Genomic DNA, 25836 nt, shown 5'->3' with positions numbered 1-25836 from the left:
AGAGAGAGAGAGAGAGACAGATAGATAAGGGAGAAAGGGAAAAAAGGAGAGGAGAAAGAAGGGGGTGGGAGAGAAGAAGAAGAAGAAGGAATATCTACGTTTGTAGCGTCGCTGCTGAAGGAGAAAGATCCTCATTCGGTTTTCAGTCACGTTCACGCTATGCTACTCTCTTCTCGCATTTCCTCTCATTTATTATTTGTTTTTTTTTTTGCATGCGTGTTGAACCTCTCGTTGTATTATATTTATATTAGCAAATCGAATATATCGCAACTATACTAATCGCTAAGAGTGTCCTTTTTCGACGGACGTTAAAGAAAGGAGCGAGAAATAAAATCGTGCTGCCTTACTTATTTTACCGAGAGTTTAAGAAGGGGGGAAAAAGAAATCTAAAAGGAGGGGTGGAGAAGGGAAGAGGAGGAGGAAAAGGAGGAAGGAAGAAAGAAAAGAAAACAAAAAAAAAGAAAGAATAGAAATTGAGCGCGTGATACACATTAAAAGGTGTTAGCGCCACAATTGGTAAGAATTCTCATCGGTGGCGGTAATTAAATAGTATCGGTGCGCGTATATATTGCATGCGCGCGTGCGCGCATTTCGGTGAGGGAGTTGCGCGTGTGCGCAACGATGACCGCGACTTATGCGAACGGAACGGCATCGTCGGCGGCACCGAGTGTGAACGGTTCCGAGGAACGCAAAACTACTACGTGGATGTTCGAAGAAACGCGCGGAGATAAAAGTTCGGTAACTGCCGCGAGGGTGAGCCACGAAGAAGGGGTAGTTGGTGCCGAAGAGGAGGTAGAGGAGAAGGGTGCTGCTGCTGCACAGCTGGAGAAATTCTTGAGGACAATGAAGAACGAGATCGAACGAGATAATAACTCGATAACAACGATCGATTCTCATTATCCTTCTTGTAATAATCGGATACAATCCGATGTATCGTCCGAATTAATTGTCGAGACCGAGGGGAAAGATAAAGATGAGGATATTAAAGATAACGAAGAATCTTCGTTTAATTGTTTGGAGAACGTAGAACAGATTATTTCTATTTCGGCCGCGGATCATCTAGCCGAAAGAAAATGTTTTAACGAAAGGGATCTATCTTCGCAAAGCAAAGATCCTTCTTCTTCTAATCGGATTAATTTGCAAGATAAATTGATTGGAATCGATGGTGGATCATCATCGTCGTCATCGTCTTCGTCATCGTCATCATCCCTAGAAAATTTACGAAGATCCATCGAGAAGGATTTGACGATCGTCGAAGATATCGAAAGTTTCAAATCCAAAGGGATCGTACGTACCTATGGTACCTTGGAAATTACCGATAATATTACTATCGTAGAGGAAAAGAAAAAACATGATGAAGAAGAAGAAGAAGAAGAAATACTTCATATTAATGATCAATCGTATGATCCAGAAACTGAACTAGATTTTTACGAGGCCGTACGAGCAGGAGATGCGAAGTGTGTCGCGACACTTCTTGCAACTGGTCGAGTCCAGAATCTTGACGAACCGGATTGGAACGTCTCCGGTGATCCTCCCTTGCTGGTTGCTGCAACAAATCATTGTCTATCTGTACTTAAGTAAGTCTTTTTTTTTTGCTGTTGTACTGTTTATATTAACTGTATGCATTCCATGGAAGCCAAAGGTCAATCTTAATTCTTGGCTATTACGTAAGATTCATGGAAAAGATCTTCTGACGTTTACATCTTTGCCGCCAGCATATTTGAATGACAAAAGTTTAAATTATTACGATATTTTTTTTAATTTCTTAATTTTTCTTTTGACCAGCGTATTATTAGCCAACGGATGCGATCCAGGCGTTCGTTCTCCTCGCGGAGAAACTGCATTACACAGAGTCATACTCAACGGAGGACCAGGGAACGTATTAAATTTCGTGGGAGAGCTTTTAAAATATGGTTGCCCTGCGGGAGTTAAAGAAGCCGGGGGTGGACTAACGGCATTGCATGTTTTAACGAGACAACTGGCCCATGCCCAAAGTTCCAAGAGCCTCCATCATGATTATGAAGCGGCGCTTAAGACGCTCGATTTACTGGCAAAAGCGGGACCAGTTAATGCTAAAGATCATCAAGGTCGGAGTGCGTTACATATTTTGGCGTCCTCTACAGTATTCGGTAGGGAAAAATTATTTTTAATGTTTGAATTTAATATTTCAGCTTATAACATTCATACTTTTCATTTAAATAAAGCTCTCGTTTTTTATAGATAATAATCACAGAACAGAGATAGAAGCGTTGATAGAAACTTTATTGGCGGCAGGAGCGAATCCTGCTTTGAAAAATGATCGTGGAGAAAGCCCGTTGCACGAGTGCCTCGAGTGTGGTGCCTTGAACACTGCACTTTTATTGATACCACACACGCCACCCGGTATAATGTCACGTTACGGCGAAACACCGTTGCATATCGCCTCGAGAAAGAACTATGTTGATATGGTAGCTAAACTGTTAGAACACGAGGAGGATCCTAGCGTGCAAGACGCTGGCGGCAATACACCCTTACATCTTGCTTCTGCTAGAGGCTTTCATCAGACAGTTTCTCTCTTAGTTACGTCGCCTCTCGCACAATTGGAAAAGAAAAATCTAGATGGTCTAACGGCACTTCAAGTTGCCGCCGAAAGTGGTTTCGTCAACGCTGTCAAACTTCTTCTTAAGGCTGGAGCTGACCCAACCCAAACAATACACTATTGCTCAACAACTCTGCATCGTCATCCAGATATTTCAATTTTAATAGATCACGAATTAACGAGACGTCGTCAACTTGCTGCTTGATTATCCATACGATTGATGATAAACCTTCAATGTTTTTTATTAGACTTGCTTTCACATTCACTCTGAATGTGTCTGGTTGTTTAACAATTGGTGCCATCATTTGCTTCTAAATATTTTATTAACAACTGTTGGCATTCTATTATATTATTTCAAATCTTATTGAAAATATCTCGATATTTTTAAACTGATATGTAAACCAATAGCATAACGCATTTTATTAAAACAACATGATGCATTTTTCATTAAATTGTATGCATAAGAATTTCGTAATAACATTGAATTACTCAATAATAAAAAGATTTAATTATTCAATTGAATACAAGAAAGATTATATATTATATATAAAATAAATCTAGTTTTTTAATATTTGGCAATGTGATTACATTGTATTCTTTTCTTTTTATATTTTTTTTTTTTAATATTACAGAACAAAGGAAAATGTAAATTTCTGTTAATAAGTATAATGTATCTCTGTCAAAAGTCTCACAGCCTTTAAACGTGATCGCTGCATATTTTACATTCTTGCTCAATGTATTCTTGCATCATACTTATTTACAATCTCTTAAATTATCATTTTGTGAGCATATTTCAGTTGAATATTTTGCAAATCAATAATATAAGAATTCTAACGTGATAATCGTAAGATTTATCGTCAAGAATATTCAATTTTTTTTCATTCACGTATTCTATTACGTTAACATGCTAAGTAATTATACAAAAAATGTTGTAATATTTGTTAAACATAGATATTTATTAAAAATAAATCGCGGTTCGATTTGCATTTGAAAGAAACACATATTTTAGGTAAAATATTGGCCGTCGTTTAATTATAGCTTATACATTTTTTTCTAACATATTTTTCATTTTCTTTAAATTATAAAATTTCATCTTATGACTACCTTAAAGATTCGATAAAGTTAAACATGATACATAAATATTAAAATAACCAAATTTTGCAAAAATAAAATGTAGCAATTCCTAATATTGAAGAAATTAAAGCTGCTTAATTGATGTAATACTGTTGCATATTTATAATTATATGTATAGTTTAGAGTGCTCTATAGCAGGGCTTCTCAAAGTAAGATTGCATTAGGGTTGCATAACTAAATTTGGAAGTAGACAAAATTTTAGCGACACTACAAAATTCTTGGATGCACAACAACCAACAATTAATTAAAAAATATTTTAGCAATATTACGCGTATAGTATGTCTGTGAGTTTATGATGGTGAAAGATAAGATAATATAGAATCCATCCCAGGAATGCGAAAATATTTGTTCGTGTTGCTAAATGGAAAAGTTTGAAAAGCCTTGCTTTATAGATGGTTTGTATATAAAGTAAATTCAATATATACGCATGATCGTGTATGCAGCTATATATGTATATACATGGTTGTCATTTCTATAAATCGAGCATCCCCATCATCTCTCTTTAAATTTATTTTACTCAGAAAAAATAAAATTAAAAACTTCCATATTTAATATTTGGGGCGTTTGAAAATCTATACTAATTTAAAGTTCATAATGTAATGAAATCTGTTTTGGCACAATTAAAGTATTTATGACTATTTGTACATTTATAATAAATATTATCGTTATAACAACGTCGTACAGAATTCATTCTTTAATCACATTTTCATTGTTTTGTAGATTAATAATATTTCTTTTTTTTTCTTCTTTACATTCGTTAAGAAAATACTACATGTATCAAAATACAAATCATTGAGATGAATAATATTGGTTGTAAATAGCATAACCTTTAGTGCAATGAAATGTATCAATTGTTTCAATTATAATTCTTACATTATACTATTATTTATGAAACTAATATGTTAATATACGAAATATTATTATTGAATAATAACAAATTATATCATTTACTTATAATCATATATTTTGATCAAAAATACTCGCGCGCGCGATAAATGTTAAAATTATTTATATAAAATAAAACGTATATATGATATTTCAATTGAAAAATTGTTTTTTTTTTTTCAATGTAAAAGACGAATTTTTAAACTCGTTAATATTACATCTCTTTTGTACAATTTTACAGAGCTATAATAATCAAATTTATATGCCGTTGATGACTAAACAACATTTAAACATACTAAAGTAATTTGATCTAATGATAAAAATACATAATAAAGTTTTTTGTCATTAGATAAAAGTACAAACAACAACTATAGTAATATCTAAATTTTTTGGTTTATAATATTATGAATAATTATATTATTCACAATTAATATTATGCATGTAATTTCTAAATGGACAGAATAAAAAGCACAATGTTCGTTCGTATGCGTATATGCAACATATATGTGCGTGTATAAATAACTTCGATCGTACAAATGATACTTTTAACTAGACTTTTGTTTATACCCATACTTGAGAGCAGCCAAGATTTTTACAACGTATTACAATATTTCTAATTTCTTTAAAGATATTTATATTTGCGTTTAAAACGAATCATTAATTATGATGATTATTTAATATTTTACGAAAAGTTAATGAATATTTCAATCTCTAATTTGATGTATTTCGTTTTTCTTTCTCTCTCTCTCTCTCTCTCTGTCTCTTTTCCTCTTTTTATCTTTCTCCCTTTTGTGCATAAATACATACACGTTATACAAGGCAATTTGTTGTATGAAAATGTTTAACATTTTATGTAGACTTAACGAAGATCTTTTCGCTATATATTAGTTTCTTCATTTAAATATAAAATTCCCCGAACATGCCTGCCTTAAAGTTCAGCAGGAATGCATAGTACTTAAGTTAGAAAATCTGTAGCGGTTGATGATCGTTTAATATATTATCGATTGTACCTCTAAATATTAAACGATCCTCAACTATGCCTTGTTACTTCTTCATTCATTTCAATAATATTTTTAACTGATTTCAAGTATATTCTTCAACTACAATTTAAATACATGCATTTGCGTGCGCGTGTGTGTATTCATGCAACGACTATACGTTAATAATGTAAATTAGAATATATTATATTAACAAATTCACTACCACTATTTAATATTTAAACATTTAACGCATTAAAAACAATGAATATATATTTTTTTTTAAATTGGCAATAACATCGATATAATAATTTTCAATTAAATTTTCATCTGTAAAACATTCACGGTAACATATCCAATGGTTCCGTTTTTTCATTCAAGCTGAATCATACACTACCCTAATATTCATGGTAACAATATTAAAAAAAAATAAATTGTTATTTTGAATAAAAATTAATATAATATAATATATAATATATTATGGCAGTGAATGTGTTAATATCAAGTATTAATGTATTATATGTATAACATTCTTAATATTATAAAATAATTGTTCATATGTTTAACATAACATTTATAACAAGAAGCACTTGTAATAAAAGTATAAAACATATTAATATTAACTAATCCAATGAATATTTCATTTAAATATTAACTTATTTTACTTTTAGATATATAAATCTAATGATCTCACTTATAATAACTCGGAAATGAACTGTTTGCATATTGGCATATAGTTTGTACATACATATTTTTGGAAGGTACATGTTCATCAAATATGACCTTATTTCACACAGCATAAGAAAAATTAATAACAAACAATATTAGACGTCTTATGAGAAATTATAATGTAAAAACATATTCCTATTAATATAAATGCGTAATGAAATGTAGACATAAACATAATTTATGTTCCTAATGTCGATGATTGACACGATTTAATGAAATATGTTTCTACACGAGATTAAGATAAAATTATAAGTATAAAAAGAGTAAAAGTAAAAATTAAATTACGGTATAACATTTTTTTTGGCATTTTAAAACAAGAGAAATAATTACAAATTCAAATTTGTATAAAATTCTCCTGACCGTTATCAGTTGATTAAAAAGAACTCTTAAGGAAGATTTATTTAATTTAATTAAATATAAACTTCTAAATATAAATTTACATTGCTTCTAATTATCATATCGTGTAATTTGAAAACTCTTAATCCAATTTTTATTGGCATTTATTACTTGTAGACATTCCTTAGGCCATTTTAATTACTGCAATTGCTACAAAATATTATATCTTATTATTAACCTTGTGCATTTTATATATGCCTCTCTCTCTCTTTCTTTTTCTTTCTCTCAGGCACAAATAATGTTCGACAGTTTATTTGAAGTGAGTGTCTTATGTTGCACAGGATAGTACTTAAATATAAAATTATCTATAGTTCTTTTAATACATTTATATCGTTGTAACAGATCTAGTTAGATAAAAATAAGTCGAAGCTGGTGATCGACTGCTGCATTAGGGATTCTGCTAGCACAGAAGGTTAATATACTATGTGCTCTCTATTGGCATTATAATTAATTTTAAAAATATTCAACTTCTGTTACTTTAAACATATTGACTTTTTGTTACTTTATATTCGGAGCTATTGAAAGATAAAATTTCCTTGCTTGCATCTTATCCGTTATATTTTTTGTATGTACATTTTCATTTGTATATACGCGTTATATTTAAAAGAAGATATATAAATATTCTCTTGAAAAAAATAGATACATATTTTATTATTAAATAATTAAAAGTTATTAAATAAATATTAATTAACAATGTCATGTATAGATATACTTTTTTGCAATAATGTACTGCGCTAACATATTTACATAAATATTTTTAAGATCAAGAGAAAATAGATTTGTATTTATTGATAAGCTAGAAATTATTTGCTTTATTCTATGTAAAATTTTCGATTATGTTATTATTTTAATTGCCTCAAAATTTATCACGCGTACATACACATGTGATGTATAATTTATATTCTATATTTTTTATCTTTTATCATATTTGTATATCACTCTTACAAATAATCTCAGGTAAGATGTAATAAATTGCAAGAAACTCGGAGCTATCAATGTGGAAAATTGATCTAAACGAAATCTATCAAATAATCATGGAATTGGTATTATATTAGAATTTAATTTATATTTTTATATATCAGCCTCGTTAATTTTAAAATATATACAAATAAACAAACAATATCTAGATGCTTCATCTTCCAGTAGCTCCATATAATATATTATAATATCTAATATAAAAAATGGTTTTATGTGCAATGTTCTATAAACTTTGTTTAATTATTGTATAAAATTCTTTCCTTGAGATTTCCTTTCTCTAAGATTTATATTAGAGAAAACTACATCTTTTAAATGATATCATTTGTGAAACGAATTATTTTACAGGATGTTTGAGAATTTTCCGGCGAAACAATGTCAGCATATTTTATGCACAAAAATAAGAAAACAATATAAGCATATATCACGTAAAACTTTATTAAAAAGTTATTTAATAAAGTTTTATATGATCTATGCTTATATAATATTCTTTTCTTATTTTCATGCATAGAATATACTAACGCCGTTTGATCAGATAAACCTTAGACACCTTATAGATATTTTTACATCAAAAATTGGAAATCTTACAACCGATACACATATAAAAATTAAAAACTATTCAAATAAGTCTGTATTTATATAAAAGATTAATATAAAAAAATATAAATGAAATAATATTACATTATAAAAATCTTGAACTTAAAAAAATCTTACTAAATAATATATATTTATACATAAAGCTGCTTCTTAATCAATATTTTAAGACATTTTAAGAAGTGAGAAAAAAGCTACCAAATTATTACTTTATGAGAGATTAAAGATTTTATGCATATGCATATAATATGTAATGGTATGATTACATAAATAATCTGCTGTGAGTATAATAAAATAATGAATGTGTTACTCACTAATGGATGAACTGAGTCTGCAAGAAGCGGACAAGTCATTTATTGTGGAATTGTGGCGAGTCTTCCGAGAACCTTCGTTATCATTTAAAAGATTAGGATTGACAGAATGACTGAGAGCAGCTGTTTTATTGAAATCTATTATAGCGTATCCTTCTTGTGTTTTATTTGGTGACTCTGGAGGAGATGGTGTCAAATGTACCGCACCATCCAACGATGATTCATCTTTCCTATCTAAATCCAAAACAGCATAATTAACTTCCCTAATGGCAATACCTGTAGGCGTTGATGGTGGTAAAGATGATTTATCAGATATAGAAATCCCTGAAAACCTTTTCTTTAAACTTTCAATTTCAGCTGATTCTAAATTAGCATAACAGTGCCTCGATCCATCTTCCGGATCAGATTGTAAAGCTGGTAATGATAGGGCATGTACCCTAATAGCAATGGAATCAGCTGGATCATTACCAGGATTTATATTCATGTATGGATGTTCCAAACCATTTGGTTCATTAATTTCTTCTACACACGTAGTTGGATCCAAAGTACTATGACTTGGTGAAAGTGAGCTAACTTCATTACTAATGTCCACGTTCATATAGGATACCGTTGAAGGTAAGGATGGTTTATTGCTAGATGAAATATCCTGATTTTTAGTTACGGATGCCATTTCCCATGTGCCATTAGAAGGAGAGCTAGTTTTTACTGCACAGGATCTATAATGTAAAATAAAAATTATACTAAACCATGGGAAAAAATATAAGATTTTGGTATAAATATATATGTATATCTATATATATATATATATATATATATATACCTCTGAGCCATTCTCCGAAGACTTTTATTATTATTATGTTCCATTTCCAATGGAATGGACAATATTTCTTCATTGATATAAAGTGAAGATGAATGCGAATGAGAAATAGTAGATGGTAATGGCGGTGGTGGCGGCGGTGGCGGTAGAATAGGTGGTGGAGATGGTGTACTTATAGTTTCTTGAGGTGACATAGGACCATTACTACTCCCAACGCTACTTAATCTTCCTATTCCATTTTGCTCATTATGGACAAATCTAGTGCCAATGCGGTTATTAAATCTAGTAGGTGTTGGATCTAAATAATTAGGTTCAAATGGTATTGTCACTCTTGTTCCAGATGGAACTGTTTGAGCAGCAACTGGAAGCTCTCTTGATATTGTATCATCTATACTGTTATTACATACCTATTAACAAAAACGTAATGTGTGTTAAAAATATATAACATGACATATATATATATATAAAGTGACCCAAGGTTTACCGATCAAACTATGATAGTTTTTAACTTGTGGTAATAAACTGAACTTCAAATAACATTTATTTCTTAGTTTCACTCGTAGAATATGTTTGTGCAGTTTAACCGGTAAACCTTGGAACATTTTGCATTATAAAAAAATTAAAAAAAAGAAATACATACTTGGATATTAGTTTGAACAAGATTAAATAAATGTGCTGCTTGACGGCATTTAAAAGCATAAATACCAGGCCCGGTAGAACATCTTCTACCTGATTCGAAGCTAAAGATTTCAGCGTCATGACCATATCGTCTTAAACATTTTAATGGCCATTTGATAGGCTGTTTATCACGTTGATATAAAATTATATCTGTATCTGTTATTTCTAAACGTCCTTGAGTAACTAAATTACCGAAATCATCAACATTTATCACTTGAAATATATTTGGATATAGATCATTGATATCCGCACGGCTATTGATACACCCCATCCTTTTTTATCCTGAAAACCATTAAATAAAATCATTTTTCATCTGACGTTTAAAAATACATTATATTTTCTTATCATTTTTACTATTATATAAATAAATAATTTCTATAAAACGTATTGTTTTCTTATCAGTGTTTGATTGATGGATAAAATTAAAATAAATCTTATAAATGTATAGTAATATATATTTAATTAGAAATAATTTATTTCTACAAATTTCGTTGAAGTGATCAAAATTCATTGTTTTATTCGAACCCAATATTATTAATAAAATAAGAATAATGTTTAATTACTCACCGAATACAACATATCCAAATAATAAATGTTTCACGATTAAAGACACTACACCCTATCACAAATAACACATTCTTATATGACAACTATAAACACCACTGTATACCATCTTTATCGGCTTGAAGTTGCTGTTCCTTCAAAAAATAAACTGTTGGGAGGCATGAAGTTGGATGAATCTATATCGATTTTAAAATCGATGAAAAAAGGTCGTGTTGTATTTAATAATGTACCAATATTCGACCAATCAAATGGCATGATTCTTACGTCAATCACATCCATTGTATACTAACCATATTTAATTTTAAGAAAATGATCAAAATAACCTAATTAATTTTTACTTATTTTTCAGTAAACAAATAATTGATTAAATAATTTTAAATTAAATTTATAAACATGTTGCGAACTGTTTATGTAACTAATTTCAAACCATTTGGTTTAAACAATTTTCATACTGCAGTAAGTTTTATTATTATTATTACATTATTATTTACATTATTATTTACATTAAAAAACAAATCTTATTGAAATTAATTAATTGTAATAGTGTATAAAATGTACTGAAAAAATAAATGAAACATTTTCTAAAAAATTGGAAAATGGTCCGCAATTTGAGGATTTTATTGACAACAATTATACAGAATATGAAGGAAAATTAAAATTGGAGAAAGGAGAGAACACCAGATTGAAATTACCACCATGGCTTAAGACAGAGATACCTATGGGTAAAAATTATAGTAAAATCAAATCGCAATTGAGGCAGCTGCGTTTAAGTACAGTTTGCGAAGAAGCTCGTTGTCCTAATATCGGAGAATGTTGGGGTGGAGGAAGTCATGGTACTGCAACCGCTACTATTATGGTAACAAACTTGAAGTAACATAGTCTTATTTAATTGAATATATTGCAAAGAATCAAATGTCATTTAGTTAATGGGAGACACTTGTACTCGTGGCTGCCGATTTTGTTCCGTTAAAACATCTCGTGCACCACCACCATTAAATCCTGAAGAACCAGTTAATACAGCAACTGCAATAATAGATTGGAACTTAGATTATGTTGTTCTTACCTCTGTTGATAGAGACGGTTAGTTATAAAGCTTTAATGCATATTAATTTTGTAATAATATTAAAAAAAAAAAAATATAATATCGTATTACATTATTATCAGACTTAAGCGATGGTGGAGCAGAACATATAGCAATGACAGTAAAAGAGATTAAATCTAGGTAATCTATTTGGAACTTATAAATACTTTGCTTCTTATCGTAATACATTCATTCATTTATTTACATTTATTTATTGTAGAAGCGATATTTTTGTTGAATGTTTAGTACCGGATTTTAGAGGAAACAGAAATAGCATCGCAACTATCGTTTCTTCCAATCTGGATGTGTTTGCACATAATATTGAAACTGTGGAGAGATTGACTCCATTTGTGAGAGATAGACGAGCTAATTATAAGTATATATCTTTATACTTATCTAGAAAAAGATATTTATGTTTGTAATTAACATGTTGTTTCATATTTTTGTCAGGCAGTCCTTGGAAGTCTTAAAAATAGCTAAGGAATATAATGAAAATTTAATAACGAAATCATCGATCATGCTTGGATTGGGTGAAACCGATGATGAAGTAGAACAAACGATGAAAGATCTAAAAGATGCTGGAGTAAATGCTTTAACATTAGGACAATACATGCAGCCTACAAAAAGACATTTAAAAGTAATAGAATACGTGACACCAAGTAAATTTAAATCATGGGAAAATATGGGGAAACAATTAGGATTCCTGTATACTGCAAGTGGTCCATTAGTACGATCTTCATACAAAGCTGGCGAATTCTATTTAACAAATATTCTAAAAAATCGTCATCAACAAAAAGCCAAAACTCCTTCTGAATTATAAATAATGTTAATGTACCAATAAAATATGTAGTAGAAATAAATGTATAATATATATAAAAAATGATACAAATTTGTAATTCAAGATGTTTGTAATGTAATAAATCATCATGAAATATCTTATGCCTTGATAATGAATAAGTATTTAACTCTCTTACATTAAATATTTGAAGAATAAAACTTGAAAATAAAGTGACCATATTTTTTGTATCTAAGTTATAATATTTTTATTATATTTCAATTCAATCTGTTTCCATTGCAACAGCAACTTGTGGATCATGTGGACCCTCATCGGCAGGTGGATCTTGAGGTGGTCTACTATCATCTTCAACACTTGGCTCAATCGGTCTTCCTCTTTTATCATCTCCTTCTATTTGGCTTAAATAATCAGATGTTGCTGACTCATTTAAGACAGTAAACTCAGTCCCTTTACCCACAATTGCTATAGAAACGTTCTACAATAACAAAATTATATTTAGACATGCGTTATGCGATTCAATATTTATTGAAATATCTGTGCATTATTAATATTCTGTATTAACTTTGTTTCATACCTTAACCGATAAATCAACTTCATTTGGCAGTGTATCACGTAATGCTCTAAGACCATGTTTCACAAGTTCATCGAGATCGCATGACAAAAATTCATTAAGATGTTTTTCTAAATACGTTCGTGCACTCTGAGAACGAGATCCAATAGCCATTGCTTTACAATCAAAGTAATTAGCAGATGGACAAGTCTGATATATATGAGGACCTTGATCCTTTGGTATTGATAAATAAAATGAAATTTATTAGATTTAGAAATTTATTAGAATTTATTAGATATAGATTTATGCTGATGATATTATCAAATATATTATACTAAATATTACATGTATTATTATTTCAACTTACATCGTACCCAGCTACTAATAATCCTACACCGTATGGTCGTCTATCGTACCTTTGTGTACAAGTTTGCATCTTATTTCCCAATGCTGCTATTAAACGACTAACAGGGAGTACATCGTCATGAGAATATTTATAATTTAAGCATTCGGTTCTCATATAACGGCTAGAATATAATAGCATATGATATTAGATATAAATAATTTTGTAAAATGTTATACATATTGATAAGAAAATATTTTTAAAAAATAACCTTAATATTCTAGCATCAGCAGTAAGACCAGAAATAGTTATTCCCATATGTTTATCTATGGGAATAATCTTTTTCTGATGAGCGGAAAGTTCAGAGGATGCTCTTTTAAGTGCAATAAGAATAGCATGAGTCTTATTTTTAAGACCAACAGTTGCCGACCCTAACTTGACAGCTTCCATTGCATATTCCACTTGATGTAAGCGACCCTGTGGGCTCCAAACAGTGACATCGCTGTCATACTGATTGCGGAACTGTAAAATATAGAAATGTAATATTAGTTTAAAGTTATTTTACTAAATGTACAAGTTTTCATAACTTTTATCATTCAAACATTTTAAATAAGATATTATTTAATTGCTTTTTGGTGAATAAGACAATAATAATCTACAAATTATAAATGAGAAAAGGTAGTGAAAATAATATATAACCTAAAAGAAATATTTATATAAATGAACAAAAAAATAAAAATAAAATGAAAATAAAATATTAATATTCGACAATAAAAATATTATTAATAATAAATTCAAATTACAAAATCAAACTACAAAATACAAATTTATACAGATTATATGTCAAATAATACTGTCATTAGTGACTAAAACACTTAATAAAATAATTTATGTGAATTCATAATATAAAAAATTTATATAAATACCATTTTTTAATAATAAATGGGATAAGAAAAACACAATATACACAATAATAAATTAACAATCACTATTACTTGCAGAAAATACCACTTTGTAAATTAACTATTACACAGAAGTATAAAAATACTAGATTGCGTGTAGAGTTTATTTCGATATGCTATGCTATGTGCTGCCACTACACTTCGTTCTGATTGGCTAAGAATCCTGAATTCTAATTAGTTAATTTCTTAATCAATTCAATATTGAAAATAGAAATATTTTTTAAATGAAAATGTTTTTTAATTAAATAAATACAAATAAAATCATGATTTGTTTACATACAAAATATCAGACATTTGATGTGGATTTTGGTTGGTTGTTCAATGCAATGGTTCCAAGAAATAATATTAGGTTGACCAATAACATAGTTTTTAAACATTACGCAGACGCATTATGGTTCTTGATAGAACTTAGAAAACTGATATATACACATATACCAGCAAGTTTAATTATATATTACATATTTATATATCAGACTTGATATGAGGAGATGATATGAAAACAAATGCAATTGTTAATTATAATTTTTTCTTTTTATCATATATTAAAATATGAAAGAATGAAATAATAACAAATTCAAGTATGTTTACACACATACTTATATATATAAATCTTTCATTGATTACACAGGAAATCCTAACTAAAAGTTTTGTTTTTCAAAACAAAAGCGATTTGTAGGTTGTTTCTTAAACGGTGATCAACAGTATAGTTAATATATTATTAATTATGGTTAGTATTATTTTTTATTTTTTATTGTGAATTTATTATTTAATTTTATATGTAATATAAATATTTTGTATATTTTTGCATAGGCTTCAACTTCTAAAAAAAATAATTTTAGTTCGAGGCGAAAAGGTAGCTCGAAAATAGAATTAACAGAAGATGAAAAAGCTGACATTAAGGAAGCCTTTGATCTATTTGATCCAGATGGTACAGGCAAAATTGCAACTAAAGAACTTAAAGTAGCAATGAGAGCTCTGGGTTTTGAACCGAAGAAGGAAGAGTTAAAGAAACTTGTAGCCGATTATGATCCAGATTGTCTCGGAAAATTATCGTTTGAAGAATTCTTACGTATAATGTCTGTTAAAATGTTAGAAAAAGATCCGAAGGAGGAAGTTTTGAGAGCATTTCGTCTTTTCGATGATGATGAGACTGGGAAGATATCTTTCAAAAATTTGAAACGCGTTGCCAGAGAATTAGGTGAAAATCTCACTGATGAAGAGTTACAAGAAATGATTGATGAAGCGGACAAAGATGGTGATGGAGAAATTTCTCAAGACGAATTTATGCGAATCATGCGAAAAACCTGTTTATACAAATAGTTTATAATTTACTTCGATTGTTTTCAATTCTTATTAAAGTAGCTTTCCAAAACCTTTAATTCTATTTACTTAATAAAATACAAATTTTAAAATTCATTCTTAAAAAATTACGTAAAATATATATATTCTGAAATAAGACCAAAATATATATGAAAATCATAAATACAAAAGAAAAATAATGTATAATTTATTAAATCTTTATTTACTTATTTCCATAGCATTTTCATTTAATAAATCCGACTTATTTTTTACTACTGTTATCATAGCAGTATTTATCAATGATCGTACTAACTCGGCTCTTCGTTTAGATTTTTCTAAACTTTTTATAAATAAATCTTTTGATACTGGAATACCACCTGAACAAAAATTGTTGTCATCAATTAAAATTTCTACAATATTTTAAGTATGATTTTATACATTTGTAATGAAATATTTTAATAATACATGTACCTGGTTTATGTACACAACATATTGCTTCTTCGTCTGACACTATTATTAATTTTCCTAATGATAAGCTTTCTTCATCATCTGTTGGATCAGCAATTAAAAGTTGCCTATGATACAACCGAACTTTTATCTTTTGATCTAATTTATGATTTTTTCTAATAAACTATAGATGTTATAAGAATATATATATAGAAAAAATACATACCCATCAAAAATAGCAAAAGTTGTGCTAACAGGTATTGTTTTAATTTGTAATGAAATCCTATCTTCATGTTGTACACAAGTATTTCCATTGAGTGGATCATAAGTTACTCGTGGTAAGGTTACTATAAAGTAAATAATAATAATGATATACTTTTTTAATTATATATTGTTTGTCGATATCAGTTATTTCTCTAAAATTTATAAATGGATAAAACTTACAAGATTTAAGAGCAGATGCTAATGCACCGGTACAGGCATCTACAACTGCACCATCATAATTGATACACAAAAGATCACAATATAATACCCATACTAATTTATCTTCACAAATACACAAACTTTTAAGATCTATTGTAGCAGAATTTGTTAAAATATCTTCTATCAATTGAGAAGTAACCTGAGCTTCTTCACTCGGTGGACCTGGACGAAATTTGGGAGAACATAATGGAGAAAGTTCAACATTGGGTATGATAAAACCTTTGTCAGGAGTTTCTGCTTTGGGTGCTGCTAATTCCTATGTAATAAATATTTTAAATTTTGATAATAAGTCGTTTAGAATGATGTAATTTGAATATTTAATAAAGGTATATTTACAGCTTTGATACCACAAATTACTGTAGTATTTCCTATTTTAAATATAGCTGAACTATCAGCTTGAGTTATTGAAGATACATTAACGCTTATTGGACGGAAAGATAAAAATTGTCTTCCATCTGGTCTTATATTTTGGGCCTATAATAAACAAAAATTTTATATATTAATTTATATGTAATATGAATGCATTAACAAAACATTATTATATATATTTATATATATATTTACCAGATGGTCATGTAGATATTTTACAGGATGAATTATTCTGAAAATATATGAACAATTAAGATCTATAATATAATTAATTATTATCAATTAAAATAATAATATAAAATATATTTTAGAAAGATCATGATTTTTAGGTTAAAATTCCTATATTTTGAAACGTCAATTTGATGTAAAGGTTGATATACAAACTTGTATTGAGAATCCATTATTTTCTATTTATAATTCATTTAAGTTATAACGAACACGTTCAAAGTAAGATCTTTTATTCTCTAATCACCACGTTGTTCCACAGAAACTTTCTTGGCCTATAAGAAACACACTGTCCACTAACTTCAGCAACTATTTTGGACAAAATATGCACTATTAAAGAAAAAAAAATTATACGAATATTAATGTCACGCGTACATTTATATATTTACAAATAAAAATTAACGACTTACTAATATATAATAAATTACAGCTATAAAAAATAACATTATCATGCACAAATTCAAAAAATTGACATATTTTCTTCTTGCTTAAATCGAAGTATGGTAGCATTGTAACAATATAAATTTATTAAGAAATAATACAATAAAATATTATTAGTTGAATTAATCTAACGTTAAAAAAAACTGAATTTTAATAATGTTTATTCATGAAGTTTGTAATAGAAACTCACTACAAAAGAGAAGCTTGTTGCAATATCGCACCAATACGCGGTTGATGCATATAACAAAAGAAGGAAGTTTAGACGAAGAAAGATATAAAAAATGAATGTAAGAGTAACGTGTTTTTTTTTAAAACGTCAGGGCACGTGAGTAAACGGTTAAGAAGACGAACAGGGATTAATAACCCTAGTCGCCTTGTTTAAATTTCCTAGAGTACCTACAAATTTTCATTATCAGCGCCCCACTTGTGGTTTTATTTAACATATCTTAAAGGTAAACTAGTCGATAAGTTTTACGTATACCAGTTTACTCGATCAAAGAATACAGAAGTACATAGAAGTTCACAAGTCCCTTTTTTATCTAACCACATTCATCTTAGTTACTACCGGGAACACCAGTGGGCGATAGTAGATACTTAACGCGATGACAATACAATACTATCAAAAAATATTGTATTCATTGATAGTATTATATATGATAAATTCTTCGATAGTATATAAAGTATACTTATATATATGTAGTAGAATTTTAAATAATTATATTTAATGTTTAATGTATAAACACATGTGTGTGCCTTCAGAAATGCATGTATACATATATTTTAAAAAGTAATCATTTAATGCGTTCAAATAGAAAAAAATCACAAAGCTTTGTTGTTAAATCTTTCGATTTGAAATACCCATGTACGTGTGAAAAACTTGCATTCATAAAATGCAATGCACGTCGAAAAAATTTATGTTTGGTGTATCAGTACAGCGAATATCTTTACTTTATGTAATTATTTACCGCTTCTGCGCAGTGATGAATTCGATGGTAAAATTTTCCTATAGTATAAGTAGAGTGCATTAGAGTATTAAAATAATTGTTAATTAATCGATAGAAGTGTCTATTGTTGTTTAAAAGCTCGAAATATATGATCTATATACTGTCCCGTTCGAAATCCACCGTTGAACTGGGTCATTGTCCTTTATGAAATTACTTTTATTAAATGTTGTTTATATGACTTTCTGAACGTTGCGCATGTGTGTAACAGAAATAATATTCGTAATAAATAGAATTTCCTTTTAAGGAAAGTTTTAAGAACCAAGTTACATATATACAATATTCTTTGATAAGATTGTATTGTCATTGCGTTAAGTACCTACTATCGCCCCCTGGTGTTCCCGGTAGTAACTAAGATGAATGTGATTAGATAAAAAAGAGACTTGTGAACTTCTATGTACTTCTGTATTCTTTGACTTGGTGCTGACGTTGGAAATTTACAGAAGAATGATTTTGGTTAGAATTTGTAGATGTATAACTTAACAGTTTTCAGATAACCTTAATTGATACATAATTAAATGAACTTCAGTTTATATCGAAGATTTTAAAACCAAAAAATGCATACGGTTCTAACACGTGGAAATGCTATTTTAGCATATACGTTAAGCGTATCGGCTTGTCTTACATTTTGTTGTTTTCTTTCAACTGTTTTTATAGATTATAGAGCAAATGCAACCTTAAATACAGTCAAAGTAGTCGTGTAAGTATTTCATTTGGATTTTATTTATATTATTTATAATAAATTATTTTATATTATCACAATATTATTTGACATTATATATACTGTCATTTCCAACAATATGGTGTAATTTTATTTTTATTCGTGTATTATATTATATAGTATGTAATCAATAATTGTTAAAATGCATTTATTTTACAGAAAAAATATGCCAGATTATAGTGCATCAAAGGTGAAAAATGATCTGGGTTATTTGATATTTGACCTTCAAACTGATATCCTTTTTATACAATACTTGCTTATTCCTAAATATTTCATATATATTTGTATATCAATAGTTTCTAATTAGATTTAACCCTTTACATTTAAAGGCCCCAGCCAGAGCTATTTTTATTTAATAATTTTGTTAATAAATAATTTCCAGTTTATAACATAATGACAAAAACATATCGTATAATAACATAATTTATTTTTATAAGAGATTGCAAATTAAATCTTTCTAGGAAAGTATTATCTAATCATTATTTGAGTAGAAAAAACCTTTGAGTGTAATGGGTTATTGAAATTTTGTATGTAATATGATTTCCTTATAAAATATATACATCTCACTCCATTGTTTAACTGGAATGTTAAACAGTTATTCTTATATCTTACGGCAGAATATCAAACAAGCAATAATGATTTTAATCAGGTATGAGTTTTTTCAGTTTGTTATATGACTAGCTTGTAAAAACTATCGAAAGATTTTTATAATCTTGAAATTGATTAATTTTGTAACCTCAGGTAGTTTTATGGGACAAAATAGTTCTGCGTGGAGATAATGCCGTTCTAGATTTTAAAAATATGAACACTAAATATTATTTCTGGGATGATGGTAACGGTTTGAGGTAATTATTTTTTCATTGATATTTTATTTTGTAAATTTATTATTTTACTTACAAATTAATCGCTTTTAGAGGTAACAAAAACGTAACATTAACATTATCTTGGAATATAATACCGAATGCAGGATTATTGCCAAGTATTAATGCCATTGGTGCACATACTTTTGCATTCCCGTCAGAATATACGTCATTACGTGTATAATGTATGATTTTTCAATTGCTATTGGAAAATATATATTAATAATTTTATAACAAGTTGTAATTATTTCATGTAAAATCAACATATAATAAATAAGGTTGTACAATAATTGATACTTCTTATGTACAAGATCGTCTTATATCTCTTTATTTTGTTATAGAAAAAGAAAGTATTCGATTACACGTGTTTATTATATCTGACACAAATATTTTTTTAAATCTAGCCCAGGATATATCAGATTAATATTAACTTTTCTAAATTAAAATTATATTATTCTGCATCAAATTATTATCATTTGAAAATCTACATCATACTGTATATATTATCTTGCATGTTACTGCAACGTTAAATTCTTCCAAATGTTCGATTCAGTTTATATCAAAAGATTTGATTTATTAGTTTTCATTAAACTTCACTATTGCAAAATGATAATTGACGTTTCTCAAATTAGTTTTCATTTATATAATTCTGTTTTTGTAGTGTTATTAATAAAGTAATTTTAAATTTGCATACTTTTTTATTTATTTTTCACACGTTAAGTTCACTTTATTGCTTAATGATTTTTATATTTCTTTGCTCACTTTATCATTATCCTTTACTTCATCTTCGCTAGAAGATTCATCTTCTTGTTCGTCTTGTTCATCTTCTTCATCTTCTTCATCGTCTTCATCATCATTTTCATCCTCATCTTCTTCATCATCATTAGCGATATAATATTCTGAATTGTTACCTTCTTGAAAATATAAATTATAAAATTTAATTGAAATATTAAATTGATTTAAAATTATAAAAACTATAGCATTCATTTTACCGTAACCATTGTAATCATTTTCTTCGTCTGAATCGTATGGTCCAGCCTGAGTTTGTCTACCAAATTTATGACTTCTCGCTAAATATAAAAAATATGAAGCATTTAATAAATTGAATTGTATGTAAGAGATTATTAAAAAAAATAAAACGAAAGTATATGAATTTTGCTGTTCATTTTCTATATAGAAAATGAAGAAACTCGTTCGTGATTAAAATACTTACTGGACATACTAAGATCCTTAGTTTGTGATGTTTCATATCCACATTTGGGACAAGGTATAGGTTTATTCTTTTCATACTTAAATCCTTTCCTACGTACGTGATCTTCGCAATAACATGTTTTACATCTAAGACACGAATACTGTCCTAAACGATTACACGACTTACCTGAAAATATTGCGAAATTATTAACGTCATTTTCAGAATTACACAAAAATTATCAAACTCTTACATTTGAAACTTTCAGCTTCTAATACTTGACATGATGCTTGATGTTCAAATTGATCATCTTCGCAGAGGAAACAATTACAGAAAGAACAACGGAATATTCTTCCACCATGATCCCAAACTCCTCTTTCACATTCTTGACAAACGGCATCCATCAATGGGCAAGTACACGCATGCGATGTTAAGCAACGTCTTCCATGACAAACCCAAGCTTCACAATGATCGCATATAGCTCCCTTTATAAGGAAAATATATTTCATTTTAATTTTGTTTTTCCCAATGTAACAAGCGGTAAATTTTTTGTTTATACTTACAACCATGCCCAGACCTGTAGTAAATATACCAGGATGTCTTACTACACAATCTCCTGTTTTTAACATACATTTGACTTTGCCACAATGTGCACACATAGGCAAGCGTTGCACATTTTGACAAAAATAGCAGAAGGCACGACTTTTCTGTTTTTTATTGCACTTGTCACATTCCTATAAATAAAATCACGTAATCATTTAAATGGAATAAATATTTAACAAATATATTATAAGAAATGATCTTAGAATGAAAATCCAGTTATCTCAATTTAAATCTAATATTTACCATAACTGAATTACATGGTAGCTTTGCTATGTCTATTTGCTCCTTAGCAGTTCTAATTTTTTTTTGTCTTAATTTTTGCTTTTCAGCTTTTCTTCTCTGACCTGTTTTTTTTTTGGGCATCTTAATATTTCAATGGAAAATGAGTTTTAGGTTATAGTTTCTTCTTCCAATTTAATCACTGATGATCACTGACGTCTGTAATAAATGAAGTTATACAATTTTCTTTTCCAAATTGATTTATATAAATATAAAAAGAAAAAGAATTAGAAAAGATTTTAAATAAAATATTTTATAGTACGTATGTTAAATTTGATTTTTTCATTCTCACTTATTCTAATTTAAAATTAAAAATATTAATAAATTAAAAAAATAAGACTAGAACACACACACACACACACACACAAAGTTTTTAAAATTAATTAATTAATATAAAATATTTAGTACATACTGTATTCAAATATTTTTAATTACACCGTAAAATGGAGCAAAAACAATTATATGATTAATAAAAGCAAAGAGAATTCTGTCAATGGAGGGAAGTCAAAATTTAAAAGGAAGTATATTTGACCAGATGTAATTATTTGTGTTAGATCACGTGCTTTATCTATCATATTTTTTGTCACGAGTTGTTGGCATAAGATTTTATTCATATTAAAACAAGACTATCTCTTTTTAAAAAAAAAGCAATTAATTTTAAATCTTTTAGTTGCATATAAACAAAATTGTGAAATAATGAAAATCTTTCAAAATTTCCATTCAAAGTTTTGATTATTGCCTATTACATTTGCATCATTGTTTATGGATTTTAAAAGCTACAATGCATTAAATGGATACTTAATTAGATGATATTTTTTATTATATATTATTATCTATAATAATCATAAATGCTTACGGTACAAAGAATAACCTCTCACTACTCAAACGCGGTTCTTTTTTGGATTGGCTACGCGCGCGCCATCTGAAATGTCCTATGCCTTTAGCAGTGTTCTCACTACAAAACAATTCAGATTGATTCAAATCGATTCGTTATTGTTTGGATCAGATTTACTATGAAAAACACGATTCACTATCTCTATTTATAATATTTTTCTTCTTCTATAATGGACAAACAGTCACGTAAATATATATGTAATATACATATATAAAAACATATAACCTACCACTCTTCAACGTATTCAATCAAACTCAGTAGAAATGCCAGAGAAATTAGATTGCTATTTTTTGACACTCGAACAAGAGGAATAAATCCTTCTGATAAAAATCGAGTAACAGTCGTTTAAAAAAGAAGCAAGAAAAATGGATCTTTTCTCACGAAATTTTATTGCTTGTAATTTAAAACACTTTCTTTTGAATTCAACTAAAAAATTCAACGTGCAACAAATAAGAAGTATCAGGTACGAAGTACGCAGTGTGTAAAATGTGCGTTTTAAAAAAATATTTCTTTTTAAATATTTGAAAATATCAACTACTATATAATCTATACGAATGTATTTAAAAAATGCGTGAGTTTTTATTAACGTGTAATAGTTTTTTTTGTTTTATTATTAGATAAGATTGCAGAAGTTTATAGGTTATAAAGCGTGTATTATTATATATATATATATGCCACAATATTTATGGTTAAGTTGTGTTATGAAATGACAAAAGTTGATGATAATAAATAAATCAGTATGACAGTTGTCAATAGAAAAATCATTTGACAGGAATGAATATTTCAGATTGGCCGAGGTTGGAAAACTTGAAACTCCTAAGCTACAAGGAAAATACGATACAGGTCAGTTGATCTTGCATAGAGTTTTCGGTTACCGTGGAATCATCTTATTTCCTTGGCTGGCAAGAGTATATGACAGGGATATACCGAATATCAAAGAAGAGTACGTTATATATAATTGTACATAACTGATAGCTATAAAATTAGTATATCTCAAGAGAGACATTTAAATTATTTTCCTTTGAAGAGACAGCGATGAGAATTTCAATAGCGTTGGTAAGGAAGTCAAAGGGAGGACTCACACGTTTTATCAGGTTCTAATAGATCAAAGAGATTGTCCATACATAGTATGTAAGATAATATATTATTTAAACATATTCGTTATCATATTTATTACAAATATATATATACAAATTTTTATAATTATTAAAATAATTCATAGCGTGCTCAAACCGAAGCTGTAACATTTTTGGGTAATCACGAAAGCAGCCGCAGTTTGTATGCAATACCAGGTTTAGATTACGTCGCTCATGAAGATATTTTGCCGTATACTACCAACGAGAAAACTGCTTTGCAACATGAACTCTTTGATAAATTTCTGACTTATGATGCAGAAAGAGATCCATGTTTTGTTGCTCAAGAGACATTGAAGGCTTGGCAGAAAAAGAATCATCCGTGGTTAGAATTGTCTGACGTTCATAAAGAAACAACTGAGAATATTCGTATTACTGTGATACCGTTTTATATGGGTTGTAGAGAGAATCAAGCTGCATCCGTTTATTGGGTAAATTATATTTTTTTAAGAATCATAAATGATATATCATTTATATAAATTATATTATATGTGTATATTTTAATTATAATATTTATTTCTTTTGCATAGTGGCGATATTGTATTCGTTTGGAAAACTTAGGAGATTTGAGTGTCCAATTAAGAGAAAGGCATTGGAGAATATTTAGTCTTTCTGGTACCTTAGAAACTGTAAGAGGAAGAGGGGTCGTAGGACAGGAGCCTGTATTATCAAAAACTTTGCCTGCATTTCAATATAGTAGTCATGTCAGTTTACAAGCTCCGAGTGGTCACATGTGGTATGTAATTCATATACTTTTATTTGGGCTATTCACAGCCCATAGAAACTAACTTCGCTTTTATCAGTTTTCTTTACTTTTTGTTTCGTGGAGTCAATCGATTTGGCAAATAAGTGATTTAAGTATTTGACACTTTTATTTCAGGGGAACATTCAGAATGGAAAGAGAAGATGGATATGCATTCGATTGTAGAATACCACCTTTTTCATTAGAATCAAAAACAGAAGAAACACCTATACCAGACGTAGAGACATAATATCTTTGTGAAACAATTTAGAAACATTCACAAACTTTCGTATTTTTCGTTTTGTCAGGAAAAGCTTTCTCTATCCTATGATATGGTAGTTATCTAAATTTAAAATTACTTTATTATACATCTTTTATGCTTTTTAGTTTCATTAAACTGTATATATAATTTAAAATATGCTTTTCACATTTTTTAGTAGTAGATTATAAATATAACGATCATTATAACATTTTATAGTGACATTTCTTATTTTATAAATAAAAACAATGTATAGTATTTCTACCGTAATATAACAAATTAAAAAGATTATATATATATAAATATAATATTATATAAAATATTATATAAAAAAATACTTATATATAAGTAATATTAAATAATAAATATAACCAAATTTTATATAATATATATACGATGAGATTACAACTGTAAAAATGGCATTGGCTGCATTAAAATACGAGACCGCTATTGGTCGATGAGAAAACAGTCCATCCTCGTGATTAGTTAAAATATTAATGTACTATTTAAACTATACTTT

At 28.5% G+C, this 25836-nt stretch overlaps 9 protein-coding genes across 16 annotated transcripts; 5 read left to right on the top strand and 4 right to left on the bottom strand.

Annotated features, from left to right (window-relative positions):
* The first annotated feature begins 17 nt into the window (after positions 1-17).
* Positions 18-3095, top strand: LOC122520561 (receptor-interacting serine/threonine-protein kinase 4-like). Its single transcript, XM_043640653.1, has 3 exons — positions 18-1577; positions 1786-2129; positions 2221-3095. The coding sequence occupies exons 1-3, from the start codon at positions 622-624 to the stop codon at positions 2781-2783; spliced, it is 1863 nt and encodes a 620-aa protein (XP_043496588.1). The 5' UTR covers positions 18-621; the 3' UTR covers positions 2784-3095.
* Positions 3096-8372: 5277 nt separating this feature from the next.
* On the bottom strand, positions 8373-10824 carry LOC122520982 (fibroblast growth factor receptor substrate 2). 2 transcript variants are annotated; one of them, XM_043641344.1, is made up of 5 exons: positions 10642-10824; positions 10037-10356; positions 9400-9803; positions 9048-9295; positions 8373-8813 (listed from the first exon to the last, which is right to left on the bottom strand). In XM_043641344.1, exons 2-5 carry the CDS (start codon positions 10343-10345, stop codon positions 8575-8577), a joined length of 1200 nt encoding a protein of 399 aa, XP_043497279.1. In that variant the 5' UTR covers positions 10346-10356; positions 10642-10824; the 3' UTR covers positions 8373-8574. The 2 variants fall into 2 exon arrangements, with proteins under 2 accessions (XP_043497279.1, XP_043497278.1); XM_043641343.1 differs by having other exon boundaries at positions 8373-9295; positions 10642-10823.
* Positions 10825-10854: 30 nt separating this feature from the next.
* On the top strand, positions 10855-12658 carry LOC122520983 (lipoyl synthase, mitochondrial). Its single transcript, XM_043641345.1, has 7 exons — positions 10855-10918; positions 10988-11094; positions 11183-11494; positions 11562-11718; positions 11803-11860; positions 11940-12095; positions 12170-12658. Exons 2-7 carry the CDS (start codon positions 11032-11034, stop codon positions 12537-12539), a joined length of 1116 nt encoding a protein of 371 aa, XP_043497280.1. The 5' UTR covers positions 10855-10918; positions 10988-11031; the 3' UTR covers positions 12540-12658.
* A 78-nt stretch (positions 12659-12736) lies between these two features.
* On the bottom strand, positions 12737-14454 carry LOC122520984 (proteasome subunit alpha type-1). Its single transcript, XM_043641346.1, has 5 exons — positions 14335-14454; positions 13680-13930; positions 13433-13592; positions 13090-13299; positions 12737-12990 (listed from the first exon to the last, which is right to left on the bottom strand). Exons 1-5 carry the CDS (start codon positions 14335-14337, stop codon positions 12778-12780), a joined length of 837 nt encoding a protein of 278 aa, XP_043497281.1. The 5' UTR covers positions 14338-14454; the 3' UTR covers positions 12737-12777.
* Positions 14455-14784: 330 nt separating this feature from the next.
* Positions 14785-15742, top strand: LOC122520985 (caltractin). Its single transcript, XM_043641348.1, has 2 exons — positions 14785-15097; positions 15181-15742. The coding sequence occupies exons 1-2, from the start codon at positions 15095-15097 to the stop codon at positions 15688-15690; spliced, it is 513 nt and encodes a 170-aa protein (XP_043497283.1). The 5' UTR covers positions 14785-15094; the 3' UTR covers positions 15691-15742.
* A 129-nt stretch (positions 15743-15871) lies between these two features.
* LOC122521391 (exosome complex component RRP43-like) lies at positions 15872-18232 on the bottom strand. Of its 5 annotated transcripts, none has more exons than XM_043642081.1 (8): positions 17825-18232; positions 17353-17523; positions 17164-17200; positions 16936-17073; positions 16561-16855; positions 16343-16463; positions 16141-16244; positions 15872-16046 (listed from the first exon to the last, which is right to left on the bottom strand). In XM_043642081.1, the coding sequence occupies exons 2-8, from the start codon at positions 17367-17369 to the stop codon at positions 15889-15891; spliced, it is 870 nt and encodes a 289-aa protein (XP_043498016.1). In that variant the 5' UTR covers positions 17370-17523; positions 17825-18232; the 3' UTR covers positions 15872-15888. The 5 variants fall into 5 exon arrangements, with proteins under 5 accessions (XP_043498016.1, XP_043498019.1, XP_043498021.1 ...); XM_043642084.1 differs by having other exon boundaries at positions 17353-17502; XM_043642086.1 differs by having other exon boundaries at positions 17353-17468.
* A 705-nt stretch (positions 18233-18937) lies between these two features.
* Positions 18938-20447, top strand: LOC122521392 (signal peptidase complex subunit 3). Its single transcript, XM_043642087.1, has 5 exons — positions 18938-19335; positions 19516-19589; positions 19917-20005; positions 20098-20201; positions 20271-20447. The coding sequence occupies exons 1-5, from the start codon at positions 19193-19195 to the stop codon at positions 20398-20400; spliced, it is 540 nt and encodes a 179-aa protein (XP_043498022.1). The 5' UTR covers positions 18938-19192; the 3' UTR covers positions 20401-20447.
* Positions 20448-20521: 74 nt separating this feature from the next.
* On the bottom strand, positions 20522-23242 carry LOC122521389 (zinc finger protein 330 homolog). Of its 3 annotated transcripts, none has more exons than XM_043642078.1 (7): positions 23144-23242; positions 22252-22446; positions 21969-22139; positions 21659-21890; positions 21430-21594; positions 21209-21286; positions 20522-21130 (listed from the first exon to the last, which is right to left on the bottom strand). In XM_043642078.1, the coding sequence occupies exons 2-7, from the start codon at positions 22369-22371 to the stop codon at positions 20961-20963; spliced, it is 936 nt and encodes a 311-aa protein (XP_043498013.1). In that variant the 5' UTR covers positions 22372-22446; positions 23144-23242; the 3' UTR covers positions 20522-20960. The 3 variants fall into 3 exon arrangements, with proteins under 3 accessions (XP_043498013.1, XP_043498015.1, XP_043498014.1); XM_043642080.1 differs by having other exon boundaries at positions 20522-21127; XM_043642079.1 differs by lacking the exon at positions 23144-23242 and adding an exon at positions 22700-22923.
* Positions 23243-23248: 6 nt separating this feature from the next.
* Positions 23249-25473, top strand: LOC122521388 (polymerase delta-interacting protein 2). Its single transcript, XM_043642077.1, has 6 exons — positions 23249-23645; positions 23970-24125; positions 24210-24309; positions 24405-24746; positions 24846-25051; positions 25196-25473. The coding sequence occupies exons 1-6, from the start codon at positions 23548-23550 to the stop codon at positions 25305-25307; spliced, it is 1014 nt and encodes a 337-aa protein (XP_043498012.1). The 5' UTR covers positions 23249-23547; the 3' UTR covers positions 25308-25473.
* Positions 25474-25836: the final 363 nt, after the last annotated feature.

The sequence above is a fragment of the Polistes fuscatus genome, unplaced genomic scaffold (assembly GCF_010416935.1).
Source record: "Polistes fuscatus isolate 324 unplaced genomic scaffold, CU_Pfus_HIC Scaffold4, whole genome shotgun sequence".
Classification (NCBI taxonomy): Eukaryota; Metazoa; Arthropoda; class Insecta; order Hymenoptera; family Vespidae; genus Polistes; species Polistes fuscatus.
This window is presented reverse-complemented; position numbering and strand designations above follow the sequence as displayed.

What these genes read in the sequence shown, in the direction of transcription:
- LOC122520982 (XM_043641343.1), bottom strand. Translation starts at nt 10,345, where the DNA reads ATGGGGTGTATCAATAGCCGTGCGGATATCAATGATCTATATCCAAAT. An exon ending in TTGTTCAAACTAATATCCAA is followed by an intron (nt 9,804 to 10,036) that starts GTATGTATTTCT and finishes TTTTGTTAATAG; the next exon opens with GTATGTAATAACAGTATAGA. An exon ending in CTTCGGAGAATGGCTCAGAG is followed by an intron (nt 9,296 to 9,399) that starts GTATATATATAT and finishes TTTACATTATAG; the next exon opens with ATCCTGTGCAGTAAAAACTA.
- LOC122520983 (XM_043641345.1), top strand. Translation starts at nt 11,032, where the DNA reads ATGTTGCGAACTGTTTATGTAACTAATTTCAAACCATTTGGTTTAAAC. An exon ending in TAAACAATTTTCATACTGCA is followed by an intron (nt 11,095 to 11,182) that starts GTAAGTTTTATT and finishes TAATTGTAATAG; the next exon opens with TGTATAAAATGTACTGAAAA. An exon ending in GATAGACGAGCTAATTATAA is followed by an intron (nt 12,096 to 12,169) that starts GTATATATCTTT and finishes TATTTTTGTCAG; the next exon opens with GCAGTCCTTGGAAGTCTTAA.
- LOC122521392 (XM_043642087.1), top strand. Translation starts at nt 19,193, where the DNA reads ATGCATACGGTTCTAACACGTGGAAATGCTATTTTAGCATATACGTTA. An exon ending in GATATTTGACCTTCAAACTG is followed by an intron (nt 19,590 to 19,916) that starts ATATCCTTTTTA and finishes TAAAATATATAC; the next exon opens with ATCTCACTCCATTGTTTAAC. An exon ending in GCAATAATGATTTTAATCAG is followed by an intron (nt 20,006 to 20,097) that starts GTATGAGTTTTT and finishes TTGTAACCTCAG; the next exon opens with GTAGTTTTATGGGACAAAAT.
- LOC122521389 (XM_043642078.1), bottom strand. Translation starts at nt 22,371, where the DNA reads ATGCCCAAAAAAAAAACAGGTCAGAGAAGAAAAGCTGAAAAGCAAAAA. An exon ending in CTACAGGTCTGGGCATGGTT is followed by an intron (nt 21,891 to 21,968) that starts GTAAGTATAAAC and finishes TTCCTTATAAAG; the next exon opens with GGAGCTATATGCGATCATTG. An exon ending in AAATGATTACAATGGTTACG is followed by an intron (nt 21,131 to 21,208) that starts GTAAAATGAATG and finishes TATATTTTCAAG; the next exon opens with AAGGTAACAATTCAGAATAT.
- LOC122521388 (XM_043642077.1), top strand. Translation starts at nt 23,548, where the DNA reads ATGGATCTTTTCTCACGAAATTTTATTGCTTGTAATTTAAAACACTTT. An exon ending in AAAGAGATTGTCCATACATA is followed by an intron (nt 24,310 to 24,404) that starts GTATGTAAGATA and finishes AATAATTCATAG; the next exon opens with CGTGCTCAAACCGAAGCTGT. An exon ending in AAGCTGCATCCGTTTATTGG is followed by an intron (nt 24,747 to 24,845) that starts GTAAATTATATT and finishes TCTTTTGCATAG; the next exon opens with TGGCGATATTGTATTCGTTT.
- LOC122521391 (XM_043642081.1), bottom strand. An exon ending in TAATTTGTGGTATCAAAGCT is followed by an intron (nt 16,856 to 16,935) that starts GTAAATATACCT and finishes TTTATTACATAG; the next exon opens with GAATTAGCAGCACCCAAAGC. An exon ending in AGCATCTGCTCTTAAATCTT is followed by an intron (nt 16,464 to 16,560) that starts GTAAGTTTTATC and finishes TTTACTTTATAG; the next exon opens with TAACCTTACCACGAGTAACT.
- LOC122520984 (XM_043641346.1), bottom strand. An exon ending in GCTGATGCTAGAATATTAAG is followed by an intron (nt 13,593 to 13,679) that starts GTTATTTTTTAA and finishes ATTATATTCTAG; the next exon opens with CCGTTATATGAGAACCGAAT. An exon ending in AAGTTGATTTATCGGTTAAG is followed by an intron (nt 12,991 to 13,089) that starts GTATGAAACAAA and finishes TTGTTATTGTAG; the next exon opens with AACGTTTCTATAGCAATTGT.
- LOC122520561 (XM_043640653.1), top strand. Translation starts at nt 622, where the DNA reads ATGACCGCGACTTATGCGAACGGAACGGCATCGTCGGCGGCACCGAGT. An exon ending in CATTGTCTATCTGTACTTAA is followed by an intron (nt 1,578 to 1,785) that starts GTAAGTCTTTTT and finishes TCTTTTGACCAG; the next exon opens with CGTATTATTAGCCAACGGAT. An exon ending in GGCGTCCTCTACAGTATTCG is followed by an intron (nt 2,130 to 2,220) that starts GTAGGGAAAAAT and finishes CGTTTTTTATAG; the next exon opens with ATAATAATCACAGAACAGAG.